Genomic DNA, 12928 nt, shown 5'->3' on the forward strand with positions numbered 1-12928 from the left:
GGGCTTTGGGAGAAAAAGGGGAAAAAAAGGAGGAGGATTGGCAATAGATGTTAGCTCAGGGCCAGTCTTCCTCAGCAAAAAGAGGAGGATTGGCATGGATTTTAGCTCAGGGCTGATCTTCCTCACACACACACACAAAAAAATGGTGGCAATGTAGGGAGTAAATGTCAGCCTCGGTAACTTTAAAAACACTCAAAACCTAAAAGGGCATAAAAGAAGACTTGAAAGAAGGAAAGTGAAAGACAACTTGAATAAAGAAAAGTGATATCTTGTTCTTGAATAGGCAGAGTCAATATTGTAAAAATGTCTATTCTCTCTAAATTAATATATAAATTCAGTACAAATCTAATCAAAATTCTATTTCTGTTTTGGAGAAAGCAAACTTAAAATTATTCTAAAGTTCAGTTAGATGAATAAATGTGTGAGAGTATCCAGGAAGTTTTGGATCTTTTTTTTTAAGTATATCTGTTCGAGGAAGAAGATAGGTAGAATGTTTCTACCAGGTATTAAAATTTACTATAAAGTCATAGTACTTAAAGATTTATGATCCTCTTTTAGGAATAGACATATCAATGGAACAGAATAGGAAGTTCCTAAATAGACCCAAGTGTATTGGGAATTTCGAATGTGATCCAGGTGGCATCTCAAATCAGTGGAGAACAGATAATTAATAAATGTTGCTGGAAATTACTAGCACTTTGAAAAGAAATAAAGCTGTATACATCACTAATTTTGTGCAGATAAATTTCAGACGGATTGTATTTGCTTGGGCTGGCATAACAGAAAACCACAGACTGTGTGGCTTAAACAACAGAAATCTATTTTCACACATTTCTAGAGGCTAAAAGTCCAAGATCAAGGGGCCATCAGGGTTGATGTCTGGTGAGCCCTCTCTCCTTCAGTTGCAGACAGCTGCTTTCTCACTGAGTCTTCACACGGCCTTTCCTCCGTGCTCATGTGAAGAAAGAGCTTTCTGGTGTCTCTTCCTCTTCTTATAAACACACTCAATACTATTGGATTCGGGCCCCACCCTTATGACTTCATTTAGCCTTACTTACCTCCCTGAAGGCCCTATCTCCAAATACAGTCACATTGGGCATTATGGCTTCAACTTAAGAGTTTTGGAGGACACAATTCAGTCTATAACTTTGATTAAAGATTTAAATATAAAAAAACCATAAAAGTATTAGGAAAATAGAAGCAAATGTTTTTATAATATGAGTTTGGGAAGGCTAAGCATATCGCAAAATCCATAGTTAATAAAGTAAAAGTCTTGACTGCATTTGAAAAAATTCTATATGGTAAAAATCTCCCAATCGACAAAGTAAGAAAAACAATTGCTATCTGAATAACACAGGGTTAATTTCTCTAAATTTAACTTCTCTGAAAAATCCATGAGAAAGATATGAAGAGACATCTACCTTCATAAATAGTATGAGAATTGTGCACAAAACAACACTGAGATTCACTAAAAACAAAAAGACTGAGATCCAGACTATTAATGTTTTTAATCTTTGCTGAAATCCAGGATCGTCCATCCAACTGTGAAGTGAAGTGAGCCGTTGAGTGGAAACTGATATAATCTTCCGAAAGGGTAGTTTGGAACATGTATCAAAATGTTTATTGTGCATACTCTTTGACCCAGCATTCTCACTTCTAGGAATTACCCAAAGGAAACAGTCTCATAAGTAATGAAGGACAGTAAGAATTTCTTCAGAGCACTATTATAATGTCAAAAAATTACATTTTTTGACTGTTCATCAATAGGGATTGGTTAAGTTTTATACAGGAAATGTTATACTATATTATCATTAAAAACAATAATGTACATCCTTATGTACTGACTGAAAAAAGCATGTTCCAGAACGGCATGTGAAATTGTATGTACAAAGATGGATAGTAAGATGTCTGAAAAGATGTTCACCAAAATGTTATCTCCAAATGGCAGGGTTTCAGTTAATTTTTACTTCCATCTTTGTACTTTTCTTGGTAATTTTACAAACAAAAAAGGATTGTTATTATAAAGACAAAGCTCCTTCAGAAATAAAATTCTTCCTAGGAATCACCTCCTCCACAGAGGTGCCACACCCCCCTGAGGACGCAGTTACTCACGCCTCCTCTGAACTTATTGTCATCTGTATAGCGTGAGGATGTTTGAAGAGGGAGGAGGGTGCCATTCGAGGGACCACATAGGGCAGCAAGCAGAAGAAGGAAGTCTTTCTGCTCTTTCCACATTGGAGCTCACCACCACACCATCAAGTGAAGCAACTGTGTCAAACCCAGGAGTTTGTTTTTATTACTGTCAATTAAATTAAGCAGATTTCATTATCTGCATGTACACTATTCCTTTTTTATAGAATCTGTGTCTTCCTCCCTATTCCCATAGGTACTAATAGCCAAATGCCAAATATGACCATATTTTTATGTAAACACAGTGCATAAAAATCATAAATTATATTCCAAATTTAAGCGTAAATTAGGTTGGGATTATCTTTACAACGTTTCCTCCATCAGCATGGATAATCCAGAGCTGTTTAGTGGAGACAAATGGTAAGTGTCTGGAAGTTGCTGAGACAGTCCACTGGGCATCAACCTTTGGCTCTTGCTTCACATTTGTATTTGAACCAGGGTTTTTTCCTTGTATTTTTTCTAACAGATATGTCTTTAACACGTCTCACCCTTACTTTTTTCTAGCACTTCCTGAGACTTGGGGCAGTGCTGCCAGTTTGTGAATTCTTTTGAAAGAACAAAATGTGTTTTTATGGTTTTGTTTTTTCAGAAAATAAAACATGCACTGTTAAGTTTCTGAAGCCAAACCAGAAAATTCTGAAGCCAAACCAGAAAATTCTGAAGCCAGTCGTTGTTAAAACAGAAGACGAGTGAGGCTCAAATATCGTGGTGTTCCCTGTGGAAAATTTAAGAAGAGCAAAATCGGGAGATCATTGTGTTCTGATAGGTCACTGACAGGCAACTAAAAGGGATGGTGAAGTCCAGGGAAGGGTTGTGATTAAGACGATAAAGGATGTTGTGGTCAACAGAATGGCATTTCTAAAAGAAAATAAATCTAAAGTGTGTCATGTGCCCCAGGCAGAGGTCTAGCAGCAGTGCCTGTAGATTGACCTTTTGATATGCGCAGTCTGAACTCTGTCCTCCCCGTCCTCACTCCATCTTCTGCTAGTTTAGCAAGTCAGGTTTAACCCTTTTCTTCATTTTCTCATCCTCTCCCAGGAACCTTCATTGCTCTAGCCCAGACCTTTAGAAATTAAACCATTCAGATGGCAACTTTCTGCAATCAAATGTAGAAATAAATTCAAAGAAAGGAGGATATGAGTGACAATTCTAGAACAGGTAACAGAGAAAAGGAGAAAAATCTCTGAATTAAATCAAAAAGGAGAAAAGGAGAAGTAGAACAAGAGAGGTGCATTTGAGAGGATAGAACTCTTCCACTTCAGAGGGATGTTTTGGTTAGGGGCCCGGGGGCGTCAGATTGCCCTGATGATTTCTGAGAAACCTCTTCATGTCTATTTCTCAAACATCCTTTTTGCCCTTCGAGAAAGTATCCAAATAAATACAGTCATGTGTCGCTCAACGACAGGGATACGTTCTGAGAAACTCATCATTAGGCAGTTTCGTCATTGTGTGAACATCATAGAGTGCACTTACACAAACCTAGATGGTATAGCCTACTACACACCTAGGCTACATGGTACCAATCTTATGGGACCACCGTCATATATGTGGTCCATCATTGACTGAAGCGTTGTTCTATGGTGCATGACTGTATATTATGACTATATATATGACTGTTATTAATGAAATAATAACACACTGTGTGTATAACACAATCCATTATATCATTTAGCTACAAACCATCAGGTATCACCATTCCCATTTAGGGGAGTAGAAACTGAGTGCCGGAGTGTTTGCCTTGCCCCGGATGACACAGCTCATTAGTGCTTTGTGCAGCTCGGTCAGGGACGTTGTTTCTTGACTCACAACCCCGTGCTTCCTCTGTAAGAGATGCCGCTGGCTTTCTATAATCCCCCTTGAGCTAGAACCTACTTGTTATGTTCGTTTTTCAGCTCCAGGTCCCAGAAACCTCTTGAGTGACTCACTAGTTTCTATCACCAAATAAATTACTTTTTTGGTGAACTTGCCAAATGATTGAATTAGGCCTTCCTTTGTGGAAAATCGGGATATGTCAAAACTGAGAGGTGGTCAGAGTCATACAAGACATGTACCAATGTGTTGAAAGTGTCTAGTGAAGTCAAGGGCCAGGGTAGATCTGGGTCTCTCATTCTAAACAAGCTAAGAGAGGGCCTTGCTGTTCTGGTGGTGAAGGCCGTCTAATAACAGCTCTTACTTAGGTTGACTTGGAGATGTTAAAAGTCTCTTTCAAACATCATAGATTTACCTCTCAATGTGCAATCAACTTTTGATGGGGAAAAAAAAAAACCTTTATGCTGATGATAGTAAACAGCAGCTAATCTGATATTATGGACATTTGACTTTAGAATTCAGAGAAGGATTCTGTTGTATTATTCATTTATTCACGTATATCTCCCACTCCCTCTCGTTTCTTCCAGGTATAACCTTACCCATTCCCATATAGATGCTATCTGTGGCCTAGGACCCACGGGGTGGGCAGAAGCCTCTGCCCATACAGTTCATTTACTAACAATTGAGAATTGCCTATATTGATCTGGATCAATACAAAGTAGTTGCTGGGATCCACGGGAAAGAAGCTACATGTCTTAGTTGTGCGGCTATAACAGAATACCAAAGACAGGGTGGCTTAAACAACAGAAACTCGTTTCTCACAGTTTCATAGGCTGGGAAGTCCAAGATCAGGGTACCAGTATGGTCATGTTCTAGTGAGGCTCTGTTCGTGGTTTACATGTAGCCCCCTTCTTGCTGTGACCTCACATGGCGAAAAGAAAGATCATGTCTCTCGTGTCTCTTCTTATAAGGGCCCTAATCCCTTTCTTGAGGGTTCCACCCTCGTGACCTAATTACTTCCCAAAGTCCCCGCCTCCACATACCATTACATTGGATATTTGGGCTTCAACATATGAATTTGAGGGGGACACAAACATTCAGTTCATAGTATCGTAATATGGAAGTATCTAGAGACTGCTCTTAGGAACTGGTGTGTTGATCTCAAATGCTTCCCAATGTTGAAAGAAAGAAAAGAAAATTCACAAGAACAGGTTTTGCCCTGCAGTGTTTGCTCCGAATTTAGAGGTGAGGCATAGAGCTGTAATGTAGTGAGGGGCCACTAGAAATAACTGGCATATAATTTCTTCTATTGGAGTGTGCACCAAGTTTGACCTTGTAAAATATACTATTGCACGGTGGGGGCTGCAACCGGTCTGTGCTCTTGACATAATCCTGCTTTGTTTTCTTGGGGTGGAGGGAGGAGCATGCAGAGCCACCAAAGATGCTTGTAATTGATTCCAAGGAGTATTGTTAAGTAGACTGGGATTGCTGAGAGATAGATGTGAGGCACTTTACTTGAGATGCAAAAGATAAATGCAGTGGGTGTCACAGCCAGAATAGTAATTATGTCATCTGTCTTGTCGTGGAGTGTGACTATAGTAATTGCAACATTTTCTCCCATCATTGAAGCTTGTTATTATAGTGCAACTAACGGGATTATGTGCTAACTTGGGCTATTGTAATCACCTCTTTTACTCTGAAATGTAATGGTAAAATTCCACAGTTGTTCCCAGGCTGCCGATTCTTTTCAACATCTGTTACCTTGTAACGCTTAACAGTTCAATACTAAAGAGAGGAGGAAGAGATGCTCTGGGCATTTCATAACAGAAGACTTTAGGTAAAGCAGACTTTAGGCTTGATGAGAAAGCATAAACAATAAGGGAGTTTTAAATTTCCAATCAGAATAAAAATTTCTCTTTGAAAGCAAATCGTCTCTTTTATGTTTCAAAGATGGCAGATGTTTTATGAGATTTAGCAATGTGTGCAACTCATATTATATGCATTGTAGGAAACTTTTGACTGTAAAAATCAATCTAGAGCTAATTAAGAAAACTCTCCCACTCAACCTAAGGAGCCAGTTTAGGTTAATTAATGCCTGGATACTAAGCTGTGTGTCAGGTTGTCACCTTTCATGTGTAAGGCTCATTAAGATGTTCATTTATTTATATATTTATATTTTCAGATCATGTTACAACAAACTTCAAGAGTTATCCAAGAGACTTTGGTTATACAGGAATAAGGGGACACTGGACACGATGTGAAATAAGGGGGCTGATGGCTAAGGAGGAAAACTCCCTTGATTCTTTTGTTGTAAGATGATCTACACTCTCTTAAGCTATCCTCCACAGAGTTGTTTCAATAATCTGAGTGCATCTAGGAAATTAATATTGCATGGAACCAACCCAGATCCACACATTTGGTCTTAAACCGGGCACTTATTTCTTGGCACTAATGCCAACTTCATTACGACTTCATTCCTGTTGTACACGTGCACGGACAGGACTCTGCAATCCAGGAGTGTAGTGTTAACTAAGCAAATGCATCTGTGATCTTAAAACAACAACAACAACAAAAGGAGGCAGTCTAAGAACAGCTTGTTTTCTTGAAAGCAAGTTGTGGCATCAAGTGAAGTATCACCTTCGGAGGTGATAGCAAAATCCCTAGATTAGACCTGCTTAGAACTATGAAGGCCAGACATTAACAGCATAGTTGTTAGAATGTCATAGACGCGGGGCTGTGAGGGAAGTAGATACGTTGATGTGAGATAGGAGTGTGGCCCAGCCCCATCATTCCTCCACTGGGCCGTCCCCCAAAGCCGCATTTTTTGAGTCCCCTCCTCCAGTCCCTCGGCCTGATGAACTGGATGATGGTGCAGCAGCCCCAGTGAAGCGCCCCCTTGCGATTGCCCTCAGGAAATTAAACTAGTCAAATGCGCTCACCACAGATGTGGACAAGCCTGTGAACAAGTAAATTGATCAAGGGGAAGGAAGCTGTAATTATAATTTAGCAAGCCAACTTCAGACCAGCTGGATCATGCTGTTAAAAGGTAAACTGAGGCATGGTAAAATTTTTTCAAGAGTTCATTTGAGCATACATCGATTTGAATTGGGCAGTGCCAAACCAAAGATGGTTAGGAGTGCTCTGCTGACAGGAGCAAGGGGAGAGGATTTTATAGAGAAGATGCTAAAGCAAAGCAAGGAAATTATTTGGTTATAGCTTAATCGTTGCCTTCTTTGGGGAAGCCTAGTTGGCTGTCTGTGATTGGTTGCTCTCAGGTTTCACTTTCTCCAGTTCCAGTGCATTGCCTCTGGCTTAGGTTTGGGTTAGCTTACCTATGCTACCAAGACCTTAGAGCCACCTCAGTTTAATGGCCTCCTGGTTTAATTACTTTTAAGGGTGTGTAGGTCACAGCCTAGAGGGAGGAGAGTCTTAGAGATGACATTGGCAGAGTCTATCCAAGCTCTTCCCAGGGCGGGGGGAGAGGAAGCAAGTCCCAGCTGAGGAGACTTAGCTGTTAGGCTTTTCTTGGCAAGGCTGTCCCTAGATTAAATGAAATAACCTAAGAAACTTTGGGGGCAAGACTCTTTTCCTTCTGGCCATGTGAGTTCCCTGGTAGCTGATCTACAAGAAGAGAGTGTGCTGGCCTGGCAGACGAGAACGTTCCAGTCCACTTGACAGTTACAGTTTTCGTCATCAATTAATCAGGCAGCTGCTGTAGCGTATAGATTCTGTGACCAGACTGCTTTACCTTCAATTCTGGCCTTCTCTCTTACTAGAATGTGACCTTGGGCAAGTTTCTTCACTTTCACGCATCAGTTTCCTCATCTGTAAAATGGCTTTAAGAATAGTATTTAGAAGACTTCAGTGAGGTAATACACTTGATCATGCATTTAGCACAGTGCCGGGCACATAATAAGCACTCAGTAAATGTTAGCTATTATCTTTCTTATGGTTTTATATAGCCGTCTCTTGAACTTGTTTAATTTGGATCTGCCACAAGAGATGTCCATTCTTAGTATGCCAGAAAATTGTGCTTCTGGGCCCAGAAGGTGGGGGACCAGCCTCTGGATAAAGGGGGCAGGTTTACCAAGGTCACTGCCACCGTGTGGAACCAGGTGGGGCTGTCAGACAACCCTGTCTCCTTGCCCCTCTCCATGGCCCCGCCATAGTGTGCAACTATTTTGTGGTGTTTTAGCACATATTGATTATTCTATTAACTTTATAATTTTTGAGTCTTCTCAGTTAGATATTCTAGAGGGCAAAAATCTTGCCTTATTCTTTCCCCTATATCCTCTCAATTAGCTAAAAGAGAGATTCAGTAAATACTTCCTATATGAGATAATGAGGTTTATAGAGAATTCAGAACAAACAGAAGCACATCTAAAAAAATGAAATAGATAGGGAAAACGAAAACGTAGAAAACTAGAGCAGGGATGTTGGTCAGATAAGACATTCTTAGAGGAACTCTCTGGAAGAGCTCACTGGAGTCAGGGACTGAGACCCAGTGGAGCTGGGAGGGTGGGTGGCTGTTAGAGGAGGAAGGGGGTTGATCTGGCACTACCACTCTTTTGTGTGTGCTAGCTGGGGCAGCAGCAAAGACCAGTTCGCAGTGGTTGCCAGAGGAGCCGCTAGATGAGTTCAGAGGTTGTCCTAACATGGTGGCCATGGAGGAGACCCCATGCCTCTCTGGCATGAGGAGAAGCGTGGAGTGTAGAGGAGGGAGGTCATGACTGAGGCGGTCAGCGGGGAGCACTCGGCTTTGGTTCAGAAGGTGGAGCTAGCACACTGCAGGCAGCGCTCAGTCTCTCAGGCTCCATGCCCATGCACTGCTGTACTCTCTGTGTGATTCCAGGTCTCTTGTGTCTCCATTGCAGCTTTGTGGGCCTCAGAGTAGCTTCCCTGATCCTGCACTATAGTCCCTTGTGATGTCTTCATATGTCTCCTGCAGACCTGCCCCTCCCGGGCCCATATATGCGGCCTCCGCCTAACCTGAGCAACTCCTGTACAGGTGTCCTGTAAACCGCTGCAAACTTCGGACACTCCCATTCAACCCAACATACATTTCTTTTGGATCTAAAATACTGGCCATGGTGCTATTATAGAGGTACAATTATAGACCATTTAGAGTAAAAGGGACTTTAGAGATATCTAACTCCTGAATTTTACAAATGAGGAAACTGAAGCTCAAAGAGGTTGAGTTACTTGCCTGAGGTCACGCAGCCAGCTGAGGGGCAGAATGGAACCGGGAGCCTGATGCTCATCGATACCCCTTTCTCCATTCCACAGTGCCGAAAATGTAGACTTTGTCAGGATTTAGCTTGACTCATCTGCTCAACTTCTTGTTGTTTTATTTGAGGGAAAAATTCATTATATATCTCAAGTGGAATTATTTGTAGGATTCCAGCCACTGCTAAAATGGGTGAATCTGGCCTGGAAATCAGAAGCAAAAATTTCTGGAAATTTTTGGAAAATGGGCCAATTTTGAAAAACCTAGAGGGAATGTGTGTGGCTTGTATGCACTGGAGGCTTTAAAACATTTTTTCATTCGTTTATCGAGTGTTTTTGTCATTCTGGAGAAAATTTAGACATTGAATATACTAAAAGGATTTGACTTCCTTTGACTGCTATATACTTACCCCTGCCTATTGCCTCTAATAAACTCTTGCAGGGGGAACAACCTAATTGGCAGGATGAGTTAACTGCACAGGCCAATCATCTGCCAAGCACATGACACAGACCATGAGTGAAATGAGCTGGTAACTTCATCTTCTTCTTAGCAAATGCTTCTTGGCCCTCTACCCTCTCCCACCCAGCTCCTCTGGACTGAATTCCAGCTCCAGGAATTCCTGGACTTGAGCTAGGGGGATAGTTTGATGCACAGTTGCCGTATGTAAGCAGGCCTCAGATAAGCCTGGAAGGAAAATGGAGGGGAAAGAGCTTTCTGGTCAGGAGCAGCTTTCTCTACAGGGCAGTGGCCATTCCGAGTTAAACATGTGTGTTTATAATACATAGCTTATATATGTGCTATATATGATATGCTTATAATATGTGTTCTATTGAGGAGGATAAAGTGTCTCTCTCTGTTGTTCATGAGAGTGTATTGCAATAAAACAATAATGATAAATACAATCACACTGGCTTGGCCAGGGCCAGCATTCTGCTTTATTCGTCTAGAAATGGTTTAGTAGAGTAATTGTGAGGCCACTGGCCTGGAGCCTCCACTCATCACTCAGTTGAGAGTAGAACAAGGATGTCTGGACTTTATGCTGGCTTCCCATTCCTCTCTAGATGGTGATCTACCATCCTGGGGCAACATCTCTTCCCTCAGAAGCATATGTCAAAACCTGTCTCCTCAGGGTTTGCTCAGACTCTCTCCAGGCTGGGAATGGCCTTGTCGTTGGCCATGAACACAACACAGCCTGTCCTTGGGCTTGCCTGCTCTCCACATGGACACCTCTGCATTGGACCCACTCAGAACTGGCCTTTAACCCCGCGCCTGTGCTGTGTCGCCCGCAGGTCTCCCAGGCGGCAGCGGACCTCCTGGCCTACTGTGAAGCCCACGTGCGGGAAGACCCTCTCATCATACCAGTGCCTGCGTCAGAAAACCCCTTCCGAGAGAAGAAGTTCTTCTGTACCATTCTCTGACTCTGCTGGTTATGAAAATGGCTCCTCTTCTCTCAAGGAGTAAAATCCCTGGTAGAGACCCTGCATGCTCTTAGCTTTAGGGAGCTCCACCCACACCCATTCCTGCCCAACCGGAATCGCTGGGGCTTATCCGGTCTTTTCATTCATTGCATTCAATTTCACTTTTTCTTTTCATTTTCATGTTATTTTCCTTATTGGCAAAGCAAATAGACATTTTTGTAGCCAAATAACAAATGTGCCAAGTAAAAATAAATATGTATTTAAGAGTTTAAATTTTTTAAACATCAATTCCAAAGTTTAAATATATCAAGTTAATACATTTCAGTGGATATTTGTTGAAAAGAAAAACTGTGCTTAACAATCCCCCATTCATGATAATTCAGTATCAAATTAGAGCATTTTGACCAACTGAAATATATGGGTAAAGTTTTCACCTCCCTCCCTGGAGAAGGCAGTTCTGAAAGTTCGCTATTTCCTGCTTTTCCATCATCCTACTAAAAAGGAAATAACCCACAGCGTCGGATGGTTTTCTCAATGTGTATCTTGCTGGGGCCATCCCAGGCCTCTGTTTGTCACTGATGGTCACTGACCACTTTGGAGGCGGTCCTCTTACCATGTAGCTGCTGGGTGGATATTGAAGCAAGCTTAACTGTAAGTGTCCACTGTGATAGCCATCTGTTTATGTGCTCCACCAGGGCCAGCCAAGGGTGCCCTCATCCCTCTCCCTACACCACCTCTTCCTGCTCCCTCCTATTCTGGCTCCTCCTTGGTAGTTCTAACATGGGCTCTGTTAATAAGGACCCATTCTGGGCACAGCACTGGGCCCTGTGGGGTTTCACAGGGTGGCCCCTGCCCCCGAGGAATGAGTCATCAGGGCAGGCAGCAGCTCACTATGTGCCATCCTCTGATCTGAGCATTGTCACGTATTCACTTATTTAATCCTCCAACAATAAATAAATGCCGTGAACATATGTCTGTTTTAAAGAGAGGGAAACTGAGGCACAAAAAGGTTATGTTGTTTCCCCAACGTTGTAGAGAGTAAGCAGGAAAACTGGGCCTCAGTGCAGGCAGTCTGGCCCGGAGCCCTCCCTGAACCCCTGAGCTGCGCTGCCTTCCAGGTCCCCCTGTTTGCAGGTAGGTAGACCTGCAAACAACCTGAACCACCTGCCGCTGAGCGCCGTCCCTGTGGTCTACTCGGCAGCTCATTTCCCATCTTCTCCAGGAGGAGCCCTGTTGGGCCCGTATTCTTGCAGCTTATGGAAGATGGTCCGAGGATGCCCCAGTGGAAGGCTAGATAGCTCTTGGTTTTTCTGAGACAAACTTGCAGGCCCTGGCTAAAACAAACCCAGATCACCCCTGATGAAAGAAGAGAGTAAACCGTGGGGACAGAGAGCTCTTTGTGTAAGTTTGTTCTGTTCCGTTTGTTTGGAAACCCTCTCTCCCTGGCTCTGACGGCGGCTTGTGTGTGATATAGGGCGTCATTGTGTGCCTGAAATGTTCTAACCTACAGTTGGGGATAATGGTAATTACTCCTCCTGCCTTTCTGTCTAGAGGACATAGAGAGGTGCTACATAGATGAAAGCTCTGATTATCATTTAAAACAAATAAAGGTACTAAATGCCAAGATGTAATATAGGGAAGAAGGCGTGACTTCAAAGGTACCGTGGTTCAGTTGGAGGAATGATGTGAAATTGCCTACAAAGAGCCAAATATAATTTCAGATCAATTAATGACTTGCTACCCTTGTAAATGGTTTTAGTACATTTTTATTCTTTGTTTCTTTTGTTGAAACCCATTCTAAGTTTCATTAAAGCTCACTGATAATATCAGTGTTGTTAGGAAGCTGTGTGCTCAAACTATAGCAGAATTGTATGCCGTATGTGATAATAAGACTTCAAATCCTTCTCTGTTTTGGTTTATGACCAGGGTCTCTTTATTCTGTGGTCCGTGTCAACATCATTAACCTGATAAAGCAAAGCACAATCCATAAAAGCACATCAGAGAAGCTGAGAAAGTGGGACAGCACAGAAACTGGCTATAAGTCAGGTCAAGAAAAAAATATGCTTCTGATCTTCCACCAAACTTTCTCCCCTGTGTTTTTACTTTTACTGCCCCTCCATATTCTGCCTCCCTTTTTTTCTCTCTCTTTTTCTTTTTCCTCCTCTCTTCCTTACATTGCTCCATGAGATGATTTTTTGTCTGTTATTATACCTTTTCCTTCCAAACCTGTGACATTTTGTGTGGCTGGACTCTTCTAAAGTGTTCCTGAACTCAGGGATGTCTT

At 42.1% G+C, this 12928-nt stretch overlaps 1 protein-coding gene across 2 annotated transcripts in view; it reads left to right on the forward strand.

Annotated features, from left to right (window-relative positions):
- GNG4 (G protein subunit gamma 4) overlaps positions 1–10973 on the forward strand; it is a 67558-nt gene extending 56585 nt beyond the window's left edge. For both annotated transcript variants that reach the window (XM_004432389.3, XM_087431921.1), the window contains one exon: positions 10516–10973. In XM_004432389.3, coding sequence (XP_004432446.1) covers positions 10516–10644 — 129 coding nt within the window. In that variant the 3' untranslated portion in view covers positions 10645–10973. The remainder of the gene's footprint in view (positions 1–10515) is intronic.
- Positions 10974–12928: the final 1955 nt, after the last annotated feature.

Source organism: Ceratotherium simum, chromosome 6, assembly GCF_057802395.1.
Source record: "Ceratotherium simum simum isolate JZ-2026a chromosome 6, ASM5780239v1, whole genome shotgun sequence".
NCBI lineage: Eukaryota > Metazoa > Chordata > Mammalia > Perissodactyla > Rhinocerotidae > Ceratotherium > Ceratotherium simum.